Raw genomic sequence first — 12,250 nt, forward strand, 5'->3', positions numbered from 1 at the left:
CGGACAGATGGTGGTGCCAGGCAGGGGCATGCAAGGCAGACAGCTGAATGGATTCCACCACCAGGGCCAGGGCCCAGCCAGGCCCCGCGGGGTACTGCTCATGCTGCTGGCCCCCACCTCGCATGTCCCTCAGCCCTTGCATGCTTTTGCCTGTGTTTCCTGCATGTCCTCTGGTGTGACTGCTAGTTCCCCCTGAACCCCCTCCCTAGCTCTGACAAGGAGCATTGCCTGTCCCCAGCCTGACTCAGGAGGCCAACTGGCACCTTGGTCCCTGTCCTCCCCCGATTCCTCCTGGATAGGAATCCGGAGGCTGTCCCCTGCCCGATTCCCCATCTAGCTGTCCCTCCACGCCTTTAGGAAGGCACGGGGTAGCCCTGAGGATGAGGGAACACTGGGAGCTAACAGTCCCAAGGTCTTGACCTAACCAGTCAGTGGGGCAGGCTCATTCCCATGGCCTTTCTCCCACGGGAACCACCCCTTTGCCCTGAAGTTGCCCAGGTAGGCCAGTGAAGAGGGCCTGGAACCAGGAAGACCCTTGAATCGCCATTTGGAACCCACACTTGGGGGAAAGGGGTGACCGTGGCTTGGTGCCATCAGCGTCCTGGGACCCCAGGTCTCTCTTCCCCGCGTCGTGGGCGTTCTGTGTGTGCCTCCCACCCTGCACCGCGGATCCCTGGACTCGTGGGGTGTGGGTGCTCCCTACCCATGCCCCCTGTGTACGTGGCTTTCTGCCCTCCTGCCCTTCCCCAGCTCCAGCAGTACCCGCGGCTGCGGGAGGAGATGGAGCGCATCGTGACCACCCACATCCGGGAGCGCGAGGGCCGCACCAAGGAGCAGGTGAGCCCCGCGGCACCTGGCCTGGCCGCGTGTTCCTTCCCCTCCTGGCCGCCTGCGCCTTCCACTCCTGGCCCTGGGGTCGCTTCCTTCTCGTTTTGTCTCTTCGGTCTCAGTCTTCCTCCCTCTCATATTGACTCTCTGCTTCTCTCTCTTTTTTATTGTAGTAAAATACACGTTAAAATACCACTTTAGCCGTGTTTCAGTGCACAGTTCAGTGGCACTAAGTACATTGCATTGTTGCACAGCATCATCCATCCACAGAACTCTTTTTTTTGAGAAGAGTCTTGCTCTATCGCCCAGGCTGGAGTGCAGTGGTGTGATCTCAGCTCACTGCAACCTCCGCTTCCTGGGTTCAAGCGATTCTATTGCCTCAGCCTCCCGAGTAGCTGGGAGGCTACTGAGAGGTGGCGTGTGCCACCATGCCCGGGAAATTTTTGTATTTTTAGTACAGACGGGGTTTCACCATGTTGGCCAGCCTGGTTTCAAACTCCTGACCTCAAATGATCTGCCCACTTTGACCTCCCAAAGTGCTGGGATTATAGACATGAGCCACCGCGCCCGGCCTACAGAGCTCTTTTCATCTTGCAAAATGGAAACTGTCCCCATGAAACACTAACATCCCATTCCCTGCTCCCCCAGCTCCTGGCAGCTGGCAGCCACCATTCAACTTTCTGTCTCTATGAATTTGTTTTTTTGTTTTTTTGTTTTGAGATGGAGCCTCGCTGTTGCCCAGGCTGGAGTACAGTGGCATGAAATCGGTTCACTGCAACCTCGGCTTCCTGAGTTCAAGCGATTCTCCTGCCTCAGCTTCCCAAGTAGCTGGGATTACAGGCATGTGTCACCATACCCGGCTTATGTTTTATATTTTTGGTAGAGATGGGGTTTCACCATGTTGGCCAGGCTGGTCTCAAGCTCCTGATCTCAAGTGATCCACCCGCCTCAGCCTCCCAAAGTACTGGGATTACAGGTGTGAGCCACCGTGCCTGACCTGTATCTGTGAATTTGACTTTTCTAGGGACTTCATGTAAGTGGAGTCATACAGTATCTGTCACTTAGCATAATGTCTTCCAGGGTCATCAATATTGTAGCATGTGTCAAAAGCTGCTTCCTTTTTAAGACTTGAATAATATTACATTGTATGGATGGACCACACGTGGTTTATCCATGTGGGTTGTTTCTACCTTTTGGCCATTGTGCATCATGCTGCCATGAAGATGAGTGTACAAATCCCTGTCTCAGTCCCCACTTTCAACCCTTTTGGATATATACCTAAAAGTGGAAGTGCTGGGCCGTAGGGTAATTCTATGCTTATTTTTTTGGAGACAGAGTACTGCTCTGTCACCCCTGCTAGGCTGGAGTGCAGTGGCATGATCATGGTCCATTGTAGCCTCAACCTCCCGGGCTCAAGCGATCCTCCGACTTTAGCCTTCTGAGTAGCTGGGCCTACAGGTGCATGCCGCTATGCCTGGCTAATTCTAAAATCTTTTGTAGAGACGGGGGTCTCACTATGGTGCCCAGGATGGTCTCAGACTTCTGGGCTCAAGCGATCTGCCTCAGCGTCCTGAAGTGCTGGGATTACAGGCATGAGCCACAGTGCCCAGGCTAGTCTGGCTTTCTTCACTTTCTGGCAGTCTATCCTTGTGGTCCTCTCTTTGGGCCTCTCTTTGTCTATTTGCTGGTTCTCTGGGTCACATTATACGCCTCATAGCGACCCCCACCCTTTTTGTCATCGTTCATCAAATATTCACTCATTTCTTCCTTCAATCACAAACATAGCCACTGAATGCTACCTCTGAGCTGCATGGAGCAGAGGTGAACAGGGCCCATCGCGGCCCTCACGGAGCTCAGAGATGAGTCCTCCTTCCTGATCCATGTCTGCCATGCCCCTACCTGTCTGTTGTAGGCCCCTCTGGCTCCCATTTCCCATTTCCTGTTTTCACACATCTCTCCATGATGGTGCCATCTCCATTCATTCATGTTTTTGTCGTTGATGTCATATTTTTAAATCCTTATTGATTGCTTTTTAATTACAAACATCATAAATACTCAATAAAAGATTCAGTCAGTATTGAAGTGGTTAAATTACAAGGAGATAGCCCTCCATTCACTCTTCCCCACCCCCAGTTCCTCCTGAAAAATAACCATTAGTAACAGTTTGGGACTCCACACAGTGGCTTATACCTGTAATCCCAGCACTTTGGGAGGCCTAGGTGGGAGGATTATATGAACCCAGGAGTTTGAGATCAGCCAGGGCAACATGGCAAGACCCCGTCTCTACAAAAAAATTTAAAAACTAGCTAGGTGAGGCAGCATGCACCTGAATTCCTAGCTACTACACGTGGGAGGCTGAGGTGGGAGGATCGCTTGAGCCTGGGAAGCAGAGGCTACAGTGAGCTGTGATCATGCCACTGCATTCCAGCATGGGCAACACAGCGAGACTCTGCCTCACTAATACCCCAAAAAGCAAAACAGTTTAGTGTGTCACCTTGCAGGCATTTTCTTACACAGGTACACTCACACACAAACACACACAATCCAGATTCCATCTTTATCCTAAACCACAATCCTGCTGCGTGCCTTGCCTTTTTCCTCTGAAGATAATCGTAATATCTAACATCTGTTGAGTATCTCATCTTCTGTGTCTTCACCATAAGAGGCAGAAACTCTACATTTGTGGAATCTGAGGCTGAGGACAGACTCCAAGCTCATAGGAAGCAGTGGGGCTTGGGTCTGAACCTGACATTCTTTGTGCCATCTGGAAAGTCACTCTTATCACTACTCAATTCCAAATCTGTTCACACTTAATCGTTTGCAAGGGTCTTTTCAGGCCGGAACCTGGACATTATCCTTGTTCTTTTTTTTTTTTTTTTTTTTTTTCTTTTTTTTTGAGATGGAGTCTCGCTCAGTTGCCCAGGCTGGAGTGCAGTGGCTTGATCTTGGCTCACTGCAACCTCCGCCTCCCAGGTTCAAGCCATTCTCCTGCCTCAGCCTCCCAATTAACTAGGACCACAGGTGCACGCCACCACACCCGGCTAATTTTTGTATTTTTGTAGAGACAGGGTTTCACCATGTTGGCCAGGCTGGTCTTGAACTTGTGATCTCAAGAGATCTGCCTGGCCGGGCGCGGTGGCTCAAGCCTGTAATCCCAGCACTTTGGGAGGCCGAGATGGGCGGATCACGAGGTCAGGAGATCGAGACCATCCTGGCTAACACGGTGAAACCTCGTCTCTACTAAAAAAATACAAAAACCTAGCCGGGCGAGGTGGCGGGCGCCTGTAGTCCCAGCTACTCCGGAGGCTGAGGCAGGAGAATGGCGTAAACCCGGGAGGCGGAGCTTGCAGTGAGCTGAGATCCGGCCACTGCACTCCAGCCCGGGCGACAGAGCAAGACTCCATCTCAAAAAAAAAAAAAAAAAAAAAAAAGAGATCTGCCTGCCTTGGCCTCCCAAAGTGCTGGGATTACAGGCGTGAGCCACCGCACCTGGCCGGTCCTTGTTCTTTTGAACAGCTGCAGGGTGCGTTCTTGTCTAGAGAGTATCATTATCTATTTCACCCTTAGATAGCCACTGGCTTGCTCCCAATTTTTCTCTATTACAAACTGTACTACTTTGAATACTCTGGCTCCTGTATCTTTGCTTACTTGATGAGTGTATCTGTGAGATATAATTCTGGAAGTGAATATGTGCATTGTTTGGTTTTTTTTGAAATAGGGTCTTGCTCTGACACCCAGGCTGGAGTGCAGTGGTGCCATTATGGCTCACTGCAACCTCTGCATCCCTGGGCTTAAATGATCCTCCCATCTCAGCTTCCCAAGTAGCTGGGACCACAGGTGTGCACCACTACACCTGGTTAATTTTTCTATTTTTTGTAGAGACAGGGTTTCTCAATGTTTCCCAGGTTGGTCTTGAATTCCTAGGTTCAAGTGATCCTCCTGCCTCAGTCTCCCAAAGTGCTGGGATTATGGGCATGAGCCACCACACCCAGCCCTGTGCATTTTTATGTTTGTTAAATATTGCCAAATTGCCCTACAAGAAGGTGATACTGATTTACACTTCCATCAACAATATATGAGAGAGCTCATTTCCCAACACTTGTGCCATGCTGATCATTTAAAAAACCTCTTTTTGTTTGTTTGTTTGTTTGTTTGAGATGAAGTTCGCTCTTGTTGCCCAGGCTGGAGTGCAGTGGCATCATCTCAGCTCACTGCAACCTCCGCCTCCTGGGTTCAAGTGATTCCCCTGCCTCAGCCTCCCAAGTAGCTGGGATTATAGGCATGTGCCACCATGCCCAGCTAATTTTGTATTTTTAGTAGAGACGGGATTTCTCCATGTTGGTCAGGCTTATCTCAAACTCCCGACCTCAGGTGATCTGCCTGCCTCGGCCTCCCAAAGTGCTGGGATTACAGGTGTGAGCCACCGCACCTGGCTAAAAGCCTCATTTTTAACTTACATTTCTTTGTTAATGAGGGTAAGGATTTTTTACACATCCTTAGTGGTTGTATGCATTTCTTCTGTGAATTATTCATCATGTTCTTGACTATTTTGATTTGTGATTTTCTTTCTTTCTTTCATCCTCTTCTCTCCTCTCTTCTTTTCTTTTCTTTTTTCTTTTCTTTTCTCTCAGGGTTTTGCTCTGTCTTCTAGGCTTGAGTGCAGTGGTGCAATCTTGGCTCACTGCAGCCTCAACTTCCTGGGCTCAATCAATCCTCCCGCCTCAGCCTCCCAAGCAGCTGGGACTACAGGCACATGCCACTACGCCTGGCTAACTTTTGTATTTTTTGGTAGAGACAGGTCTCCCTATGTTGCCCAGGCTGGTCTTGAACTCCTAGGCTCAAGCAGTCCTCCCACTTCTACCTCCCAAAGTGCTGGGATTACAGGTGTGAGCCACCACGCTCAGTTTTTGTCTTTCACTGATGGGAGGGACTATATTTATTATGGATACTAACCTTCTCTATGTGCTGCAAGTATTTTTCTCCCAGCTTGCGCTGCGTTTTAAAACTTTGCGGTGTCTTTTCCGCTTGCCCACCAACTTACGTATCCTTGAAGGTCATGCTTCTCATCGATATCGAGCTGGCTTACATGAACACCAACCATGAGGACTTCATAGGCTTTGCCAAGTGAGTGCTCTCCCTGAGCAAAAAGTGAGTGCTCCCTGGGCAGAGAAGGTAATAACGTGTGTGTATGTGTGTGTGCGTGAGTGTGTGAGTGTGTGTAGAGCCCAGGTCTGCTAGGTTAACCCTCTGGGTCCTGTGCCCACTAAGCAGTGGGCAGTAGAGCTGGGCCTCTTGAAAGGAGAAGTTCTGAGACTCCTCCTCTCCCTCCCGTTAGTGCTCAGCAGAGGAGTAACCAGATGAACAAGAAGAAGACTTCAGGGAACCAGGTGAGTGGGCCCCAGCAGCCCAGCCTGAGGGATGGAGGGTGCCGGACGGACGCCAGACTCTGAGAGCTCCTCCCCTGAGGGGAAGAGTCCCAAGGGGGCCAGGGACCTGTCAGCCGCCAGCCACAAGCCTCCCACTCTGCCTCAGTAACCCTCTCTCCTCTCTCCCCGATGCCTCTCGTGGTTGCTATGGTTACCTCTTTGCAGGATGAGATTCTGGTGAGTACCAGGACTGGGGCTCTCGGCTTGTGTAGTGAGGGGGCGGAGGGTCCATTGGCAGTGGGAATCTGCAGTGGGTAGGAGGGCACCCTTTGGCTGAAGCTGCTTGTACACACCAGCCCCTGGCATTTCACACCTGCCCTCAGGCCAGAGGCAGGCCCAGCCGCATCCACCCGTCCATCTGTGTGCACCAGCCAAGCACCTACTTCAGGCAAAACTAGACCGTGTGGGGCTGGGTGGGTGAGAAGGCCGGGCCTGGCATGGAGTAGGTGCTCCTTAAACATCTGTTGGATGGATGGATGCACGTGAGTGAGACACTTTTTTAAGAAGCTGACAACCATCGCCTCCGGACTTGAATGAAGAGACGAATGAGCAGTCAAGAGAAGTCAAGAAGTCACTGCTCACCTGGCCTCCTGCTCTCTGTCCTTAGATGTCTGCGGAAACATCCCTGGTCCGAAGCGCTTGCTCAGTTGTACACATGAGCCCGAGGGTCCTCAGCTTTTCTTTCCATAGGTTCCAGAGGCCGTAGTTTCTTTGTAAGACTCTAGGTGTTTATGTGATTATTGGCTTAATGTCTATTTCCTTCCCAGGCCCCACAAGGGGAGGGCTGAGTCTGTCCCGTTTATCATTAAATCCTCAGCTCAAGCCCCATGCCTGGCACACAGTAGGTGCTCAACAGAATGAAGGGAGGAATGAACATGGTATCAGGATAATTCAATTCGGCCAACATTAGCTGTTGCCTACACGGTGCTGGCCCCTGGACAGGACGTGGAGACCTGGGCCTGCTGGTAGGGCCCAGCTAAGGCCCCTGAGAGCTCCATGCAGGGTAGGGATTGGGAGAGCAGGAAGTCCCTGGTGTGGGGCTGCAGAGAGGGCTTAGGACGAGCAGAGAGGAGTTCAGGTTTGGGTGTGGCCGAAGGGGAGGACAAAGACTACAGGTTAGGGTGGGGAGCAGGTGGCAAGATCTGCTGGTCACATCCTGGGACAGTGGACTCAATTCCAGAGACGGTGACAAGACCCTTTGGGAATCCTCGCCTGATCGGGAAGGGGTGAGAGAGGCAGCTGGTGGCCTCCCCTCAGCTCAACTGCTGCTGGGCTGTGCAGCTTGGGTTCTCAGCCAGGTTCTCAGGGAAGCCAGAGAGGCATAAGGAGGGCTCCAGAAGCAAGCCTGGCCCCAGAGGGCTTTGCCGCCAGCCCCAGGCCTCCTTGGGTCTTCTCTCGATGCTCAGAGAAGAATCTGGAGAGGTCAGGGTCCAGGAGGGAGCAGAAGCAACTCCCTCATCCTCTTGGTCTGATCCATGGCCAGCACCTGGCCAGTGACCCTACCTCCAAAGTAGAATCCACAGGACCTGGACTGTAGCCATGGCTCTGGACAGTCCTGGGGACAGCTGCTTCCTGCCATGAAAAGGGACCTTAGCTTGTTACTCTGGGCACTTTGTGGCTCAGCCCTTGCCCCTGGGGACCTGGAGCCAAAGACCCTTAGAACCATACTATCATAGCTTTTATTTATTCATACTACAAATATGTATTGATCACTTACTATCTGCCAGGCCTTCTGCAAGGTGCTGGGATATACTAGTGACCAAGAGTTCACCATTTAGCAGGGGAGGCTACATCGACAGATAATCACACACACGCATGCAGAGAAGTTAATTAAAAATCGAAATCATGTTTCAGAGTCAACTTCAGGGAGTGATCAAAGATTATTATGGGAATCCTGATTTATACTGGGGGCCAGGAAGGGCCTGCCTGAGAATGTGAATTCTGAGCTGATACCCGAAGGCTGAGTGGGAATTTGCCAGGCTAAAAGGAAGAAGTGCTTTCTAGGCAGAGGCAGCAGCAGCATGTGTAAAGTCAGAAACACATCTCAGAACAGATGAGACTCACAGTTGGCTTGCCCAATCACCCCCATTAACTGTGCTTGCATACTCCTAGTGACAGGGAGCTCATCCCCTACCCAGGCCTCCAGTCCCTTACTCGGCCAGGTCTGCCTGTCAAAGGCTCTTTATCCTGAGCTGATCTCTGCCTTCCTGTCTTCCACTCTGTTCACTTGTGGTTCAAACCAAGGCAGGTCTGGCCCCCACCCTCGCTGACTGCCAGGCCTCCGAAAGCTGGGGGAGTGGTGGGGTTTCAAATGCCTCTCTTTGCCTACCCCATCCCCCACAGGGAGGCTCAGGCCCTGTCTGCTGACCTCCTGCCCCATCACTCTCCAGGTCATCCGCAAGGGCTGGCTGACTATCAATAATATTGGCATCATGAAAGGGGGCTCCAAGGAGTACTGGTTTGTGCTGACCGCTGAGAATCTGTCCTGGTACAAGGATGATGAGGTGAGTCAAGAGCCAGTAGTCATCAAGGGGCTGGGCTGGTGGCCAGAGTCAGGCTCAGACCCTCTTATGGGCTTGGAGTGGGCTGGATGGTGGAATAGGGTTTTAAAATGTCTCATCAAAGATCCGTGGGCAGGCTGGGCATGGTGGCTCACACCTGTAATCCCAGCACTTTGGGAGGCCGAGGCGGGTGGATCACCTAAGGTCAGGAGTCTGAGACCAGCCTGGCCAAAATGGTGAAACCCCGTCTCTACTAAAAATACAAAAATTAGCCTGGCATGTTGGCAGGCGCCTGTAATCCCAGCTACTAGGGAGGCTGAGACACAAGAATGCCTTGAACCCAGGAGGCGGAGTTTACAGTGAACCGAGATCGCACCATTGCACTCCAGCCTGGGCAACAGAGCGAGACTCTGTCTCAAAAAAAGGATCCACGGGTGGAGTTGGGATTCAAGGGTCCAAGGCAGGTGACCCTGGGGGTTCAGGGGGAGGCACCCTCTCACCCAGGTTGGAAGAAGAAGATGGCTTAGCAGGACTGAGGAGCCTGGGGCTAAGTGCCCTGGGGAGGGTGGGCAGGGGCCTTGGGTGCCCCTCCCTGACCCTGCGGCCCAGCGGCCTTCCTGTTTTCCCGCTGCAGGGCGTGCCGCCTCCTCTGTGGCCCCCACAGGCCCATGACACACACGAGTCCAGCTGCCAGACACCCGGTTAACCCCTGCACCCCAGTCCCCTAGACCCCTGCAGTCCAAGGGAAATGCGCAGAGTGCCCCCAGGCTGAGGGGCAAGGAGTGTGGGGGCCCTGCCGAGTTGCCACAAAAAAACCCTCCCCGCCCACTAGGGTGCACAGAAGCCCCTGCCGCCTCCTTCCCCTGTTGCTGGTCTCCTTTAAGAATGAGTCTATTTGGCTTTCACATCTGGATTCCAGAGGTGACCAGAGAGAATGGGGAGGGCTGGGGGTGGGCTTGTGGTAATGAACTCCAGCTGGCCAAGGAGTGGGGGAAGGGACCCTCTTCTTCCTGAGGGGCTGTTGGAGGCTACAGCACCCTCAATGGGGGAGCGGGGCTCTGGGTGGGGCCTATGATTTTGGCCTCCAAGCCCCCTCCCAGGTCCCTGTCTCCTCCAAGTTTGTCCTGGGCAGGGGCCCCAACTCTCCACCTTGGGAGGGGCCCTCTGTCGTCACTGGCGGGGGCGCCAAGCCATCTGGACCTCATTACCCCAACCCTGGCCTCCCCCAGCATGGGAGCCCCTGGAAGGGATGGAGTGTGCGGTGGCGTGGGGTGCGGGTAGGGGGCGGCTTCCTGCCGGTCACTCTGCAGGCTGCCTAGATGTCCCCATGGGTTTGGGGTCTCCCATGTTGAGGCTCCTTACACAGGGCCAGGGAGACCATGTGACCTGGGGCTGAGGGCCTGAGACCTGGCGACACTGTGGGGGAGGGGCGCGTGCCACTGAGGGGGTCCCCTGTCCTTGTGTCTGAGCCTGCAGCTCTTTCTGGAGATTCTGTGTACATCTGAGTTAAGTTGTGTGCGAAAACAGCTCTCAGAATCGCATGTGGGGAGGTGGGAGCGGGCTGTGGGCTGTGGGTGCTGGGAGGCAGGGTGTGTTTGTGTGTGTATATGTGGCTTGTGGGTCTGGTGTGTGGGTGTTTTTTAGGAGTGTGACTGGGGTATAAGCATCTAGGTGTGTTTGGAATATGTGGTCTGCATTTGCATCTGGGGGTGAAATCTGTGTACCTACGGAGTGACTCTGGGCACGTGCCTGTACTTGGGATGTAAATGCAGGTGTGTGTGGGGAGGGGGCTCTGGAGGGAGGGTGTGAGTATGGGGTGTTTGAGAATCTGTGTATGTCTTTGGGATGTGAGAATGGCGGCAGTGTTCCAGTCGTGAGGGTGTGTATGGGTGTGTGTGCATGCACTTGTGTGTCTCTGTTTGGGACATGGGTGTGAGATTGAAAGTATGGGGGTGCTCATGTATGTGAGTTCTGGGGCTGTGAGTATCAAGGTGCATGTATGTTGAATGCGAGTGGATTTTTGCACTAGGACCACTGGGGATGTGGTGGTGGTCCAGGCTGGTGGGAGAGTGGTCTGTACTTCTCTACCCAGCCGCCAGCCCTCAGGTTTTGGGGTGAGGGAGGCTCTTTGGGCAGACCGGCAGCTGCCCACATCCCCAGTCCCCATTGACCCCCCCATCCTCTCAGTCTTCCTCGGCCACCCTTCCCCCATCACCGCTACCCCCCACCAGTCCCACAGCAGGGTGGCACCCTCATCCCTCTGTGCCTCCTCCCAGCCCACCCTGTGCCCCAACGCCCTGGCTCCAGGCTCCAGTTCTGGGATGGCAGGCAGGGGTCGGTCCAGCTCTCCAGTGGCGGCGGCGCCGAGGGTCTAACCCAGCCCAGCCTAACCAATGTGCAGACTACTGTACAATTTGGGAGTCCTGAACAGATAGTCTAAACACTGGGTAGACGGAGTGGAGGTGTCCTCTGGTCCATCCAGGCAGCAGTGTCTGTCCATCCGGTGGGTGCTTCAGCCCCATCCCCTGGAGATCCAAGAACCCCCCAACCCCAGCCTGTGTCCCCCCAGCCCCAAACCAGCCAGCCCGTGATCCCCTCTCTGCTCCCAACTCCCCTTCTGCCTCCTTTGACGTGGCAGGGGTGAGCGGGAGCTGGGGCTGAGAAGGAGGGGCCTGAGGAGGGGGCCGGCCAGCAGGAAGGGAGGGGTGGGGGGAGGAGGCCGCTCCTACCTAGTGTCCAACCCCGAAGCGCAGGGCGGGTGGTGGCGGGGCCTCTCTCGAACGGTTCCAGATGTTCCCTGGCCGTGTGTGCAACTTCCTCCTCTCCTCCCCCAGCCGCCCTCTGGAGCTCCCGGCCACCCGCCTGGCATAAAGAGGGCTTTATGTGGCTGCATGGGCCAGGGGGGCGTGGGGGGCAGAGAGGGGTGGGCAGGATGACGCCAGGACAGGGGAGCAAGGTCCCCCTAAACTCAGCCCCCTACCTGAGATCCTAGGCAAGGCTCATGCCCAAGCTCTTTGAGTCCCCAAGGCCCACACAGACGACCCCCGTGAGCAAGTAGGGCATGGGTGACAAAAACCCCTCCCCTCTCCCAGGGCCCCATCCTGGGGTATCTCCTTCCCAGATCCCTGAACCCCTCTCCTGGGACACAGCAGCCTACATACACACGTGCCCATACCAAGCATACTCATGGGCCTAGCACCCCACACGCCTGCGTGCAGATACACATAACTCCTCCTAGACAGCTTTAGACAAATCAAACACACAGCCCATTGTACCACGGTGTGCAGGTAAGATGTGCACCCCAGTATAAGTGTGTGGTATAAGCTTGTGCGTGGCTGTGCAAATGTAGGCTTGCACAATTGCGACACACATCCACAAAGTGTGCACACATCCACATTGAGATGCAGACACGCTCACACTGACACGTGGTTCATGCTGGGCACCTCCCCAGATATACATGTGCACACACACAATAGGTAATATGTACTTGGGCTT

General features: G+C 53.9%; 1 protein-coding gene across 9 annotated transcripts in view; it reads left to right on the forward strand.

Moving 5' to 3' along the window:
- Positions 1-12,250, forward strand: part of DNM1 (dynamin 1) — a 53,396-nt gene that overhangs the window by 31,452 nt on the left and 9,694 nt on the right. For 7 of the 9 annotated variants that reach the window (XR_004053995.1, XR_004053996.1, XR_004053994.1 and 4 more), the window contains exons 11-15: positions 751-837; positions 5,882-5,952; positions 6,164-6,215; positions 6,420-6,431; positions 8,645-8,758. Coding sequence is in view for 6 of the 9 variants with exons in the window: in XM_030919764.1 (XP_030775624.1) it covers positions 751-837; positions 5,882-5,952; positions 6,164-6,215; positions 6,420-6,431; positions 8,645-8,758 (336 nt within the window). In the remaining 3 variants the exon portion in view is untranslated. The remainder of the gene's footprint in view (positions 1-750; positions 838-5,881; positions 5,953-6,163; positions 6,216-6,419; positions 6,432-8,644; positions 8,759-12,250) is intronic. The other 2 variants (XM_010367796.2, XM_010367798.2) reach the window with 1 other exon arrangement.

Source organism: Rhinopithecus roxellana, chromosome 16 (assembly GCF_007565055.1).
Source record: "Rhinopithecus roxellana isolate Shanxi Qingling chromosome 16, ASM756505v1, whole genome shotgun sequence".
Lineage (NCBI taxonomy): Eukaryota > Metazoa > Chordata > Mammalia > Primates > Cercopithecidae > Rhinopithecus > Rhinopithecus roxellana.